This window comes from Gymnoscopelus braueri (genome assembly GCF_963280865.1).
Source record: "Gymnoscopelus braueri genome assembly, chromosome: 14".
Lineage (NCBI taxonomy): Eukaryota > Metazoa > Chordata > Actinopteri > Myctophiformes > Myctophidae > Gymnoscopelus > Gymnoscopelus braueri.
In genome coordinates, this window is record NC_137619.1 from 7,748,347 (window position 1) to 7,764,916 (window position 16,570).

General features: G+C 44.1%; 1 protein-coding gene across 1 annotated transcript in view; it reads right to left on the reverse strand.

Annotated features, from left to right (window-relative positions):
- Window positions 1-6,334: 6,334 nt before the first annotated feature.
- Window positions 6,335-16,570, reverse strand: part of micu1 (mitochondrial calcium uptake 1) — a 70,370-nt gene continuing 60,134 nt past the window's right edge. The window contains exons 10-12 of the mRNA XM_080448650.1: window positions 13,846-13,954; window positions 7,418-7,507; window positions 6,335-6,674 (exon numbers count right to left, since the gene is read on the reverse strand). Coding sequence (XP_080304776.1) covers window positions 6,508-6,674; window positions 7,418-7,507; window positions 13,846-13,954 — 366 coding nt within the window. The 3' untranslated portion in view covers window positions 6,335-6,507. The remainder of the gene's footprint in view (window positions 6,675-7,417; window positions 7,508-13,845; window positions 13,955-16,570) is intronic.

Below are 16,570 nucleotides of genomic sequence, written 5' to 3' on the forward strand. Positions count from 1 at the left end.
TGGACAATATATAGAGGATGAAATGCATCATTTATTAAATAATATAAAGGTAACATCAAATACATTGTAAAGTAGAAAAAGTGCTCCTCGGAGCACAGGTCTCCCGCCAGGTAGGTTATTGTGGGCCAGCAATGTTTGGAATTCGCCAGTCAGGATGGAATATGAAAAATCGGACGGATACGTCTTGATCACTTGACTATAGAGATAATGTGTACCGATTTGCGTGATGTTTGGACAAGATTTGTGGGAAAACTATAAAAGAAAATGTTTCGCAATAATCGGCCTCCTGGTGGCGCTATGATAGGGCAATGTCAAAAAAAAAATGCAGGGCAAAGGCTTTCCCTTGGCCTGGAGTGCACATTCAAAGTTTTACAAAGATCGTGCAGTTAGAGGTAAAAACACAAATCGGCCTGATAGCGTGCGTGTTTGCGTGTGTATGTGCGTGCACGTGCAGTCACGCACACACTTGTATAACTATACTTGTGAGGATTGTTTTATGGTAAAAAAAAAATAGTGTTAGGATTACTATTAGGAAAACATTGGGGTTGGGGTTAGGATTAGACATTCAGAGGTTTGGGTTAGGGGCTGGACTCTGGAGTTTAGTGTTTTCTCTATACTTGTGCTACGATGTCACACACTGAAAATAGCTGATCTACAAGCTCACAATAAGGATGCTGCATGGGGTTTTAACGTGTGGCCCTCAGGGGCCCCCTGGCCAGCAGTAAACTGGGTTGTACATCGTGGCCCCTGGTGGTGACCGTTCTCATGGCAGATCCCTGAACAGTGTTTGTGGCACGTTTGGTGCGGATCAGAGCAACAGTACGCCTCAGAAACCCTTCATTGGCTCCTGGTTGCTGCCCACACAGAGTACACAACACTAGGGGCAGCAGTTCTACAGGGGGTAGAACCCCTGTAGATCCCGCGGGCTCCCCCAGAAGTAAGTGTGGAAGTGTCCTTGAGCAAGACATTGAACCCCTAATAGCTCCCGATGAGCAGGTTGGTGCCTTGCATGGTTTCCTCCGCAATCGGTGTGTGAATGTGTGTGTGAATGTGTGTGAATGTGTGTATGAATGTGTGTGTGAATGTGTGTGTGAATGTGTGTATGAACGTGTGTGTGAATGGGTGAATGTAATGCACAATCTATGTAAAGCGCTTTGGATAAAAGCGCTATATAAATGCACCATTTACAACATTGATGTTGGTCTCAAGCAGTGGTGTAGATTGACTGTATTTGCCGTGGGTTTTTGTATCAAAAGGGCCCCTGATATGAATGTATTATGCAAGCAACTTCGCTGGTTTAAACAACATTTACAGTATGTACTGTACCATCAGCTTCCAGTAGGCTACTTGCCTTGAAACAGTGCCTGGGATTGAACCCAGAACCATGTGATTCAAAGGCGAACACTCTACTGACTTAGCTACCCGGGCACACATCTGTACAGCTATACATATAGATACATTGATAGATGGATATTAATATGGATCATCACTCAGTGGCAGGACTCAAGCTGATAACTTCACACAGAGTGAGAGAGAGAGAGAGAGAGAGAGAGAGAGAGAGAGAGAGAGAGAGAGAGAGAGAGAGAGAGAGAGAGAGAGAGAGAGAGAGAGAGAGAGAGAGAGAGGGGCCTAATAGTGGAGTTGTGTTCCTGTGAGTTACAGAGCCTTTGCTCTGTAACTCACATGCCTTGTGTGCGTTGTGTGTGTAGTATGTGCATGTGTGTGTGTCTGTATATGTTTATGAACAAAGTGTCAGTCACATTGCAATAGATTAAATGCATGTAATCAGTAAACTCATTTATGAGGTTCAACTGAAGCAGCATGACTAAAATATTCCCATAGTGCACAGACTGGATCTCATACAGGCTGCTGGAATGCAGAATTAATATTTTGTTATTGAATGAATGTTAATAAGCATGGTCCAATGCCAGCTCAGCATCACAAAGCTACATTATAATTCTCCCTCCTGTCAGAGGAGTCATTCATTCACACACACACACAGATAGTGTGTTTTTATCACACTATGCCCAATTATGGATTACTGATGTCATAGTATTGACACAATTCAGATCATAGATTTAGCTAAAATAGACTTTCAGGTTGAGTAACGTCATTAGCTATTCCATATAATGATGTCATCATGTAGTGATATCACAACATAATTATTACATCAGATGTAATTGTCCTTTTAAATGTTGTTATTGTATTTTCCAACACAACACCATTCAGGAACTTCAGGAAACTGCCCCTCCTTCTAACAACCTCTTCTGTAAATTAGTTGCACTGATTCAGTGGTGCTGGTGTGTGAAATGTTTCACTGGACGATACATCTGAAAGGAGGACATAAGGATTACCACCCAGCTTCTGTGGTAGTTGGACACAAGCTGTACACATTTGGAGGATACGGTTACAAGAACAACAGTGATCAGATTGATGTCCACATCTTCAACACAGTGTCTCTACGATGGAGGAAGTTGCCCCCATGGACAAATGGAAGAGGAGAACATGACCTTGAGGTTCCCTGCATGCGCCAGGGCCACACAGCTGTTCTGGTAGAAGATATTGTCTACATCTGGGGGGGGGACTGTAACGTGCTTTATTCATTTGATGTTGACAACCACAGATGGTCCAAACCCAATATTGCCGGTACTATTCCAAAGCCGAGGCACTACCACTCAGCCTGTGTCTTGAGGAAGGTCATGTATATTTATGGAGGAAACACCCAGCTGACTGGACGCACTAATGACATCTACAAGTTGGACATCAACACAATGGTCTGGGCTTTAATTAACACCAAAGGAACTCCACCACCTGTTTCATCATGTCACTCTGCCACCATCATCGGGACAAAGATGTTTGTATTTGGGGGCTGGGGGGGCCAGGGTGACTGCTACAACAACATCACATTGTTTAACACAGAGACCAACAGCTGGCTGAGCACACCTTCTGCACAGCTTCTACCAAAAAGACGCTTGGGTCATTCAGCCTTTGCCTACAATGGAGAGCTGTACATATTTGGTGGCTACAACTCAAACCAGCACGTCAATGATCTGTGGAACTTCAATCCACAGACCTGCTCATGGAAGAAGGTTGAGCCCAAAGGGAAAGCCCCGTGTAGGATGTATAGGATGTGCTGTTGCATTGTGGGAGATCGTATCATCATCTTTGGAGGATACAACACACCTGATGAACTGCATATCTTAGATTTAAGTCCTAATCTGAAGATGCTATGTAAGCTAGCAGTTATTCAGTACGGTGTGGAGCAGTCTGAACTCACACATGACATCAGGTGGGAACTGGCTGTCATGACTGCCAACAATAACTGAAAACAACACAGCCCTATAATAAAAAGAGAAAACTGTGATCCCACTATAAATACATAAACAACCTAGAAAAAGTGCTCCTCGGAGCACAGGTCTCCGCCAGGTCAGGTAGGTATGATATGAGTGATGTCATCATGTCATCATGTGTCTCGCTAGCCAATCACAACTGGTGACAGACGGACACACACACACACACACACACACACACACACACACACACACACACACACGGACGGACGGACGGACGGACAGACGGACGGACAAAGTGAAAACATACTCTCCTCCATGCCTTCGGCCTGGCGGAGACAGAAAAATTAGAGACATGACGCTTTATTAGCAAGACAGTCTTTTATTATATCATTCCTCATTTTGCTGGTTTCCCCTGAAACCCCTTTACTGTTACAGAGTAGAACTGCCTTAGAATCTCTGCTGATGATGTGGCCATAGCTGAATGGTTAGAGAGCCTGCCTGGCAGGCCATAAATCCCAGGTACGATCCCAGGCCTCAGCAATGTGTCAAAGTGTCCCTTAACACGACACTTAAAAGAATAGTTGCATACTGACCACGCCCCCAAAGCGGGGGGGTCTGGGGGTCCCCCCCCCAGCAACCTAATCTCATCCCTATCATCCCATCTCTCCTTAGCACCATTACCGTCCATCAGTCACTCGTGTACGTGTGTGTGTTTTCAGGACCCTGCAGTAGTGTGTGTGTGTGTGTGTGTGTGTGTGTGTGTGTGTGTGTGTGTGTGTGTGTGTGTGTGTACGAAGAGCAGCAGGACAATTCATTAATAGCAACAGAGCCTGCCCATGCTGTCCATTTCAATTACAGAAAACTGCTGACTATTGCTGCTCACACACATCACCGTTGCCTGTAGCCTACATGCACACGCACACACACACACACACACACACACATATCGTCTCAAAGCTTTCCTGCTCTCCTCATGCCACACCATGACAAATGACTTCTTAAAGCCTCAGAGATAATCTCACACTGTGCTTCCTGGCAGCCAAACACTGGCTTTATATACCTGTATATTTTCAGATGTGTACAGCCCTCTCTTTGCTTTAGTGTTATAGGTTGAAATGTCTCTATTTCCCTTGAATTATTCTTGTGGATATTATTTTGTTTAGTGTATCGACTCATTTGTATTTTGTTGCACCTGCCATGGTGATAAAAAATATTAATTGGCAAATGAATCAAGTCATTGTTTTCCTTTTTTTCCTGATGGCCACATAGGAATAATAATGGCTGATCTATGTATCCGTTGTTGACTCTGACATAGACTGTGAATTCCAATTCCAAATTGGGGCGTTGTCTCCGGGTGTCTTCATTCAGAGATTTGTGAACTCTGCCCACTATTGTCTCTTTATATACCCGCCTCAGCTCAGTATACCTGACGAAGGCCACATCGGCCGAAACGTTTTTTTCTGACCGCTGACCTTCTCCTTTTGTTCACAGTTTATCTAGTTTGATCCAGCACCCGTCGGAATGTTTTGATGTGCGTGCACCTCTTAACCGCTATAAATGAATCAAGTCAACCACAGTATGTAACAGACAGAAATCAGTTTTGTTATTAAAAACATTTAATATTGCAATTGTTTTATATATCCATCTCATATAAAGTCATTTAATAAGTAATAACACTCATAATAATACACACTTTGTAGAGCAAGGCAGGCGTCGTGGACGCTGTTTGTGGCCAATGATAACGAGACTAGACCTGAAGACAGCACTGATGCGCTGAACCCGGGTCAGGAAGAAAGACTCACTAATGCCTAATTTATGCGCCGTCGCTCGCAGAAAATATTAGACCTACAAGCCCAACGGAGCGTCACATCCGCAGTTCTGATAAACAGAGGTTCGTCCCATAGGTTGTCTATTTTCGACGCTCGACAGCGGCGTGCGCCAAAAGTACGAATGGTGCTTAACAAGATTAGCAGCTACCGTCTCACTCTGCTCCAACACACAGTTTAGAGATTGTGCAGTCCTTAAGTAATATAGAATGGAACATGCTGTGGTACATACACAGTTGAAGGTCACGCAAGATTGAATCCACTTCCCTGTGTTGTCTTTGCAGTCGAAGAGTAAATCACGTTAACTGCGGTTATATAAAAAAGTGCTGCTTTTAGCATGGGACGGGGTTCTCTCAATGGGTTTGCTGCTGGCCTGCTTATAGAACCGACTTCCCCCACAGAATATATGGCAAAAAATAAATATACCAGAAAGTACTCACAGTGCCTTTTGACAGGCAACACAACCTGCACTGCAAAATCTTTAGTGTCAATTTAAAACTGCAATCAGGAATTTCTATTCTGTGAATAAAATGTTATTTTGACTAATCTGCATGGTAGAGTATATTACGATATAACAAAATCTGCTTCAGCGGTTGGAGATTGGACTCCCAGCTCTTCTATTGAGAAAGGTAGAAATACAGTGCTCACATACAGGAACACTGGTTGACAGCTGGCATCTCCTCTAGCCAAGCGGGTGTTCCCTCTTTATCTCAGAGGTACAAATTTAATCTAGGCCGGAGACTTCGGTTTGAATCCCGGGGGAAGGACTTACATTTTAGGGATTGCAGCTTTTAACTCTGAGCGTGTAAAACCATTTTTACACACTTTAGTGTCAAATGAACACTCAGGATTTTGCAGTCTCCTCAGGATGTGCTCCCCCCCAGCATCAGCGTTAATTGAATCACTTGTGTTGGCAAAGCTCTGAAACCACAATGACATGCGTGCATATTAGATTATGCTTATCAGAAATTGCAGTCTTGATGAGTTCCTTGCATTCATTCTCTATTTAAAGGGATACTTCACTTTCACATAAAATAAACATTAAAAAAATATTTAAAAAAAAAATGAAAGAAGTTATGGCAAAATAAAGGCCCCCTCACACATTAGTAGGACACTCTAATGCGTGAGGGGGCCGTGATTTTTCCATTACTTTTTTCATTTATTTTTAATATATTTTTTAAATGTTTATTTTATGTGAAAGTGAAGTATCCCTTTAAGTCCGGGAGACAAGAAGGATGCTTTTGGCGCTTTAGTTGTGATTCTGATGATTTATCCCACATTCAGCCATTCACAGAATACACACACACACACACACACACACACACACACACACACACACACACACACACACACACACACACACACACACACACACACAGCCCCCGTCTCTACTGCTGCGTCTTGGGCGTGGCAAAGTCCCAGGCCGTGTCCTGGGCACACTTCCACATGGCGCGCACCAGCCTCGTGAAGCCCATGTCCTTGGGTTTCTCCAGCCCACGCATCAACCGCTGCTTCATAATGGCGATGAACTCCTTATTACTCAGCTCTCCGTTCCCTGGAGGATGATGGAGGGATGCCAGGGTGGGTGGGGGGGGGAGAGGGGAGGGGAGGGGAGAGGGGAGGGGAGGGAGAGAAATGATGATGAAATGATGAGAAAGGACGTTAAGTAAAGAGGCTCAGATGAAGAGGAATGATTTCCACGCAGCGATGATATCCATCAGTCTGCGTCGATTCATGTGAATAAACATCAGCTGCCGTGCCGTGCTGATTGGCTGTCATGACAACTGTGACAACTGTGACATGACGGCCCTCAGTGGTGGAAAAAGTACTACATTTTTTTGCTTAAGTAAAAGTATCAATACTGCAATATGGAAATACTCCGTTACAAGTAAAAGTCCGGAATTCAAAATGTACTTGAGTAAAAGTACAAAGGTATTGGCATCAAAATGTACTATAAGTGCCAAAAGTAAAAGTACTCATTGTGCAGAATGTCCCATTTCAAGTTTTCAAGTGTATAACAATCTTTCGAAAATAGCAGATCTACAAGCTCACAACGTGTCGCATCGCGACGCATTGTGAGCTTGTATATGTATATAGGGCTGAAGTGGTTAATCTATGTTTTGTAATAATAATCAAAATCTACAAAGTAACTAGTAGCTAAAGTTTTAAAATAATTGTAGTGGCGTAAAAAAGTCCAGTAAAGTAAAAAATACCTCAAAATTGTACTTAAGTACAGTACTTGAGTACATGTACTTAGTTGCTTTACACCACTGTGGACAACCACTGTTGGCCGCTTACCGTCGCAGTCGAAGAGAGCAAAGACCACATCACACACATGGTCTGACAGCTCCACCTTAGCCACGGTGCGAGCTACCTGCTTCATGGTGGCTGGAGAGAGAGACAGAGAGAGAGACAGAGAGAGAGAGAGAGAGAGAGAGAGAGAGAGAGAGAGAGAGAGAGAGAGAGAGAGAGAGAGAGAGAGAGAGACAGACAGAGAGAGAGACAGAGAGAGAGACAGAGAGAGAGAGAGGGAGATTTACCATTTGCACTGAGGAGTAATAAACGTTAATGCAGGACATGGAGCACGAACAGGAGCTGGCTCAAAAAAGGACCTGTTCAGAGGACATTGTGTGCAAGTCAAGCTGCTTGGGATCAATAGCAGACGGAGCTCCCTCTGCCAGGGAGCCTATCTGATGAATGTGAGAAAGGAGAAGGGGGGGGGGGGGGGTAGGAGAGGACTGGAGGAGGAGGAGGAGGAAGAGGAGGCAAAGGAGGAAGAGGAGGAAGGGGGCGTACAGGAGCAAACAGCACTGGGGCAGGAGCCAAACCACCTGAGAGGATTAAATAGGAAAGTGAGTGAAATGGAGAGAGAGAGAGAGAGGAAGAGAGACGGACCGTCAGGGTCATAACAGAAGAAAGAGAAACACAGAGAGATGAAAAAAGCTCCATCATAAGCAATGATTATTGAACTGCAAAATAAAAAGGCACAACACTGGAGAAGAGAGGGGGAGGCAGGGTGAAAATACGGTGAGCATGAAAAGTGACACTGGCCCCCCTGATGGAGAGAGCTGGGTGCTGAGAAAATAGTCCCAACAGATAAAGAGAGACGTGGAGAGCACGTATATATATACTCCATACAGAATCCCATAATTCTTCATTTATATTCCGTCATTCAACAGTGTTGTTTCCCGCCGGGGACGCTGTGGGCGTGTTCTCTCCTCTGCGTCATCAATGCCCATACCCTAGGTGGGGTTGGCGAAAGGACCTTTCTGTGTGGAGTTTGCATGTTCTCCCCGTGTCCCCTAGGGTAGGTACCCTCACAAAAAACATGCAGTAATCCCAGTCTCTAAACTGCCTCCCCCTGGTCAGCCTGGGCGCCTGATGGAGGGGAAAGGAACTGGTTGTAATAACGTGTTCCTTCCAGGCGCTACGTCCTACCGGGGAAACTCCCCCCTGTCAGGTGATAAGAAGCGGCCTGCTCACTCCTCATGCATTGAAGGGAGCATGAGCTCAGTACGGGGCTCTCCCCAGGCTGGCAGAGGGAGAGTAGCGCCCAGGATTACAGCATAGGTAATTGGCACTGGGTGAAAAAAAAGGGGTTACAAAAACAAACAGTGTTGTGTGCCAAAAAGAGCCGACATACAAGCTCAGCACACAACGCATCGCCTGATTGGCTTCAGGCTCACGAGGTGGGAGTGGCTGTCTGGGAACAAAAAAAGGCTCCCGGTTCAACCCCCTGCTCCCCCTGCCAGTCGGTGCCTTGCATCAGGGGTCCCCCCAACCTGCGGTGGTCCTCGAACCACTGGAGGTCCGTGACCCCATTCGCTGGTGGTCCGCGACACCAGTGCGCACAGAAAGGAGTTTTATTTTTTATACGTGATATCAAACAAGATCAAAGGAAGTCACGCATATCCACACATCCTTTGAAGGCAGGTGCTGGATCTTACATGAACGGAGATCAAAAAGCAAGAAAGGACCGCACACTGTAGCTCCCAATAATATGGCCTCAGTGGTGGAAAAAGTACTCACATTTTGAGTAAAAGTATCAATACTGCAACAAGTAAACTGTTACAAGTAAAAGTCCACAATTAAAAATGTACTTGAGTAAAAGTACAAAAGTAAAAAAAAAATGTACTTAAAGTACCAAAAGTAGAAGTAGACATTATGCAGAATGTCCTGTTTCACAAGTTATCATATGTCTAAAATGTATAAAAATCTTTTGAAAATAGCCGGATCTACAAGCTCACAATGCATCGCTACTTTTACTGAATTTTACTTAAGTACAGTACTTGAGTAAATGTACTTAGTTACTTTACACCTCAGATGACCATTATGTATCTGGAGAACAGCCGCCCTCAGTCCTCGCTGCCATCTCTCACTAATGTTTTGGGTAGCTAGCCTACTTAATCAAAACAAAAGAGTAATTAACAAAAACCCATTGAAACTCATTGAGCGTGACTCGTTAAGTCTGTGCAGCACCTCAACGAGGTGCTAAATGTTCATATTTTACAATAACATTCATGGCCACAACAAACCTGTAACAGAAGAATACTACGAAAACATTCCTGGCTTTCTCCCAACCCGGCACATATAAATTACAATACGACGGGACCTTTAATATAATGGCTGGAAAGTGAGATTCATAATCATTTCCAAGTCTTCACTCGATGGGGAGCTATGAACATTCATATTCATTCAAAAGTCCCAGCTGGTAGCACAATTTCACTGACGATGAGGAATGGATACCGAAACTTGCTTACCTGTGCCGACACTTTCAGCCTGCTCACTGAACTCAATCTGTCACTTCAGGGTAGAATGGCAACAGAATTTTATTTGGCGTATAAAGTGGCTGCATTCAAAGCCAAAGAGGAACAATGGGGGCGACGAGTGAACGGTGGGGCATGTTTCACAGGTTCCAAAACAGGGATTTGGGGAGAGACTGAGACCTTTCTTCTGCCAGCTGGTGTGCGATCACATACTGGCTTCGCTGTGTTTTGAGTGTTTACTTCCCAATGCCAAACACACCAAAGACCCACCAAGTGCAATCTTCGTAAATGAAGATGGAACAAACTAGTGAAATCGTTTTCCACACAAGGCAAGCTACAACGATTTGCAATTACAAAATGTAGTCCAGAGAATAGAGAAGAAACAAAGGAAAATAGTCAGATAACAAGACGACAAAATAAAATACTCCCAGTATGTATTAAAGGTTTCTTGACTTCAAATTTCTATATTTTATTTTTTATTTTTAGGTTTTCTGACCTCAATTACACGGCCAAAAAAACTGAAATTCAGTGGATTTTCTGTGGTCTGGGATTTTTTGAATAATTAGGCTCAGTTAAAATCTTTTAAAACACGTTTGAAGGACCACGATAAAGAACAGATAAATGTTTTGTAAACCAGCATGTCATGAAACCATTAAGTATAAGTATAAAGGCCTACATATTTAATAGGTTATTTCAATCAGCGAAATAACCTACATAATACAACTGACTGTCAAATCTGAGTGACCTGGAGCCTGAGGGATTTGTCTAAAAGTTCCACAATATAGGGAAGGTGCAAGACAGTTACAGGGCTTTGAACACAAACAAGAGAATCTTAAATGTCACTCTACTCTAATATCCTGTACAAGGGTGTAACAAAACAAGGTGCGGATGAAGGGTGAGGAGGAGGAGAGTGTGTTTTTATAGGAAGATAGGCATTTCTGTTCCTAATTTTGCAGATGCACGCCTGGTGGATCTCTACAGAGCCAGCTTAAGACCAGATTGCTGCTGCTGTCAACAATCGCCCCCCACCCCACCCACACACGCTCTTACCACAAATCTCACCTACAGACACGCATCACACGTTTGTATTACTACACTTGTGAGGACATCAAAACTTTAGGACAGCATTGTTTGAAGATAGCTGAAAATAGACGAAAAAATACAAATAACCAACCTACAAGCTGGCGTTGTGAGCTTGTAGATCGGCTATTTTTCGTCGTGAGACATCGTCGCACAACTAAGTATAAAATAGGGATACCGTAACCATTTATCTTAACACATTCACTGCCTGAATTATTTCTGGCCGCGTTTGCCCACTGCCAGAGATTTTTAATTGAAAAAAAAAAAGTACTCAGGAGCCGAGATACAGAATGTTTAAGTTTTAAGTTAACCAGGAAGTGGATAGGAGTCTAGATCTTTGAAAAATCATATCTCCTTGGTCTTTGGGTCAAATAATAAAAAATAATAAAAAAATATAAATAATAAAAAACATTTTTTTAACGAGTTAACTTGATCTAGGCAATCAATGTGAGGAGCAGGAACATGGTCCAATCGCAATATCTATTTCTCAAATTCTACTATACATGTGGGGACATTTTGGCCCTCACAAGTACGCACGCACGCACACACACACACACACACACACACACACACACACACACACACACACACACACACACACACACACACACACACACACACACACACACACACACACACACACACACACACACACACACACGGGGTGGGTATATCGCGATACGTTTTCGTGACGATATGTATCGTTTTGGGGGGGAAAAAAATCTTTTTTTTTTAATAATAATAATAATCAGGCATGCAAACAGCCCCGAGGTGAAAAGGGTGACAACATGTTTTTTTTTTCGGGTCAGGTGTCACACTATTGCCCTATTTGGATTCAAAACGGCTATTGTAGCTGAAAAGCTACAAGTTTGCATGTCTGAATAATGCAAAACAGAAATATTTGTTTGCATTTGCTTTCCCCCCCCCCATATATTTTCATAATAAAAAAGTGCCATATATCGTATCGATGTCGTGAGCCCAATATCGTATCGTATCGTTTAATGAAATTAGTGTATCGGCACACCCCTAACACACACACACACACACCCACACACAGATGCTCAGACTAGTGCTCAGCAGCCGTGACATCAGTGGATCAGAACTAACAGCTCTGCTGACAGGCTACATCTGGACTCTAATCCAGGAGCTGAGTCACTGCAATCAATGAGAGAAACATCACTTTGGTGAAAGATGAAGGACACAGGTCTGTGCCCTGTGTAATGAATGGCTCTTATCATTAACATCTGAGTGAGCAAGGTCACCGAGGATGGAAATCCAATTCCAAAATTAAAGAACTGCAGCGGAACGTGTTCCATTTGAATGTGTTTTGGTCATTTTCTTCTGTCACACACACACACACACACACACACACACACACACACACACACACACACACACACACACACACACACACACACACACACACACACACACACACACACACACACACACACACACACACACACACACACACACACACACGGCTTAACAACCACTTCCGCTCTGCCATCACTATTTTGGACGTGTCATTATAGGCAAACCATTTGAGGAAATGTCCACAAAATAAAACTTAAATAAAAAAGACTTAAGGGCACTTGATGGATGGTGGCAACAGCTGACTGTAGATGTAATAACATGGCCAGTCAGTGCCCCAGACTGAAGCCGTTACCTGCTGATCGTTTGTCACCTTCTGCCGGAACCTGCACTCCCCTGATAATGACACCGGCGTGCGTGCGTGCGTGCGTGCGTGCGTGTGTGTCTGTGTCTGTGTCTGTGTGTGTGTGTGTGTGTGTGTGTGTGTGTGTGTGTGTGTGTGCGCGTGCGTGCGTGCGTGCGGAACTATCATGATGCTGCTTGTGGCGAGAAGAGGTTTTATGCACTTATGTGCAACCTCATGGCCCCAGACTATTTTGGCGTATATTGTGCTGCAGGTGTGCTTGGCCCAGAGGACATTCAGTCTGGTCAAAAAGATGACAAAGTCGGAGGAGGATGAGTGGAGTGGAAATGGAACACTTTCAGACTGGGAGTGAGGCCAGGAAAATGGGACGCAGAGAGGGCATCTGTCTGGTTAAGTGTTCAACCACATTAACCCTGGTGTCCACATTTTGGGAAAATCTTTTATAAATTAATAATAAAAATGTATCCCACGATTTTGTAACCCTATTTTTTTTCACCCAGTGCCAATGCCTTGTAATCCTGGGCACTATTCTCCCTCTGCCAGCCTGGGGAGAGCCCCGAACTGAGCTCATGCTTCCTTCAATGCAAGGAGTGAGCAGGTCGCTTCTTATCACCTGACAGGGGGGAGTTTCCCCGGTAGGACGTAGCGCGTGAAAGGAACACGTTATTACAACCAGTTCCTTTCCCCTCCATCAGGCGCCCCGGCTGACCAGGGGGAGGCAGTACAGGGACCAGGATTACTACATGTTTTTTTTTAGGGTACCTACCCTAGGGGACACGTGGAGAACATGCAAACTCCACACAGAAAGGCCCTTTCACCAACCCCACGAACACGCACTGAACGCACAGTGTCGAACCAAGGACCTTCTAGCTGTGAGACGACAGCGCTACCGACAGCGCCACCGTGCCCCCAAATCACGATTATTTCACACAACAAAGTATATGGGGCGTAACTGGTTCAACAACAATGGGAGAAGAAGAGCAGAGCTAGTACAAGAGAAATGAGATGCAGAGAGAGCATCTGTCTGACTGGAGCGTTTACACAACCCTGGGACCCAGAGCCTGGGCAGCGGGTGAATAGAAAGTGGCAAAGTTTGGTGTGAGAATGAGAACAAGAAAAAAGTGTTGAGAAAGCAGAATGACGACACAGAGAGAGACCAGGTGGGGGGGGGGGGGACCAGGGCTAACGAGGTGGTGGTGTACCTTTATCTATGGACGCTCCGGCCATGTGGTAGAAGCTCAGGGCCGTGTCCACGTCGTTCACGTTCTTAAGAAACGTGAAGAAGTTCTCCACTTCCTCAAACGAGATGCCCTAAAGGGAGAGAGAGGGAAAAAACGTTATTGGTCGAGGTTTTGACCGGTCGGTGTGTCAGAAACTCTTTTACTGAACGTCTTGTCTCCTTGTAGTATTATTGTTTTCTCAGTCGCTCGCCACTCCCGCCGTTCCACTCGGACAGTAGTGATGTAATAATCCAGACAAATATCAAACATATTTGAAAATGATCACAATCAGGAAATCAAGAGGTTTCAGATTGGATCTTTGAACTGCTCACACTACAAGCATAATCTTGCCAGATAATCTCTCCCCATCAGGCTAAAACAAGGAAAGACCCTCCATCAGGCTAGAACAGGGAAAGCCCCTCCATCAGGCTAGAACAGGGAATGCCCCTCCATCAGGCTAGAACAGGGAACGCCCCTCACCGTCACTCAAATAATTGCGATTAACAATTTAATTGTGTGTTTGGCCATTGAACATTGGAACACATGAACGTATGAAGCCTTTGATATGACAAATAACTGAAATATACAAAGAAATTATTGACATATTTAATAATTTTATGTGTAAAAATAGCAGAAATAGCCCATCTACAAGCTTGTGACGCGTTGTAAGCTGCTATTTCTGCTTTCTTTAATATTTGAAAATGTGTGTAAAATTTTCAACATGGAAACGATTATGCAAACATTATTGCGATTATCTCAAATAATTGCGATTAGACGATTATGTACTAATTGTGACAGGCTTACTCACGACTACCCAAAATCAACTTGCTTATTCTATAGTGTGAGCCCACCTTAGGTTATGCTTTGGCCGACACGTGTAAACAAAAATAACATACAAACAAAAATAACGTATTTTCGACTGAGGTAAAGTGTCGATGTGAGAATATGACATTTGCCAAAGAATAAATTAGGCTTTAGGAAGCAGCTTCCATGATGTGGTGGGAGGAACTATCTGACACACACAGATAAATAATAAGACACAGACAGGCGGAGGTAGACAGTCGCACTAACACACACACACACACACACACACACACACACACACACACACACACACACACACACACACACACACACACACACACACACACACACACACACACACACACACACACACACACACACACACACACACACACACACACACACACCTGATGGTCTCATATGCTTCCAAAAACAGCTGGTACAGTGAATGCTACTTTTAATTTACCTCGCAGGTATTTGCAGAAAGACAACACAGGGAGACATACAGTATAAGAGGAAGAGATGAGAGGCAGAGAGATGGGAGGATGAGAAGGAGAGATGCTGACTGCAGTCTTAATTCCCCGGGGAGGCGGAGCTACAGCAGCTTCGCCTGGTAGGAATATAGCTTTCCACGCCGTTCCGTGTTCTTCTCTTTTTTGCTAATTGAGGCGTTTAACCACGGAGCTAGCCTTATCGTAACCAAGTTTGACATCTGCGATACATTTATGCAAATCACAGAGAACCCCTATTACATGCTATCCTGGGGGGTGAGAGGGAGAGAGGGAGGGGGTGAGAGGGAGAGAGGGAGAGAGGGAGAGAGAGAGAGAGAGAGAGAGAGATTGCTGCAGTGCCTTTGGGGATGTGCACACTGGAGGTGTAACATGAATACAGCTAATTAAGTGACGGGGCTCATTTACAGTGACGTGGGCAGTGCACCAGCATGAGGCCACCTGTCACACCAACAGCTTGAATAAGAGGGTGCGCTCATAATATACACTTTCTCTGCATGCTTGGAATACCACTGCGCATAGTAAAATATGCACATATAAACCCTATAGACTTCGTTAACTGGAGTCCCCAGGGGGTCTATATTAGAGCTCCCTCCTGTTTTTCCCTCTACATCAAACGTCTTCACCGTAAATAAGCCAGTCTACAGGCTCACAACGCGTCATGTTGCGAGCTTGTTAGCGGCTATTTTTGCCCAACGTTTGCCCCCAGAATAGGGACGCTAGTGTTGTGTTCGCGTGGTTAATTTCACTTGAGTTGAAATGGAACCGGTGTTGCTGTGTGCGCCAGTGTTGATTTTGACAGCAAACTAGTTTTAGTCACAGCCTTTTGAATAAAATTCCATTTAGTTTTGGTCATATTTTAGTCATTCTGAAATGTTTTAGTTTTTGTCTAGTTCAAGTCGACTAAATCTACAGTTGATTTAGTCGACTAAAATGTATTTTGCGGTGCCTTGATGGTGTCGTAATGGCTGATTCTCCACTTGGTTGCATGCTGAAAAAAGCCGATCTACAAGCCCACAACGCGTCGCAGTGCGACGCGTTGTGAGCTTGTAGATCGGCTATTTTCGAGCGCAAAACAAACATAAAATGACTTGTCTTTTAGTTCTACTGGATCTCTTCTCCACTAGATCCCTCACTAACATTTTAGTCTAGTTTTTATTTGTTGACAAAATTGTCAATATATTTAGTCTTAGTTTAAGTCATCATAGCTTAGTTTTTATTTCGTTTTTATTTCGTTTTCGTCAGTGAAAAAAAAGGTAGCCGACGAACATTTTTCGTCATAGTTTTAGTCGACGAAATCAACACCGGTGTGCGCTTTTCTTCCTGCCTCCCATGCATCCCAGCAGGTCATTTCTCTTTGCTCGCTGCATTGTGGCAATGCCTCTGACAGGGGA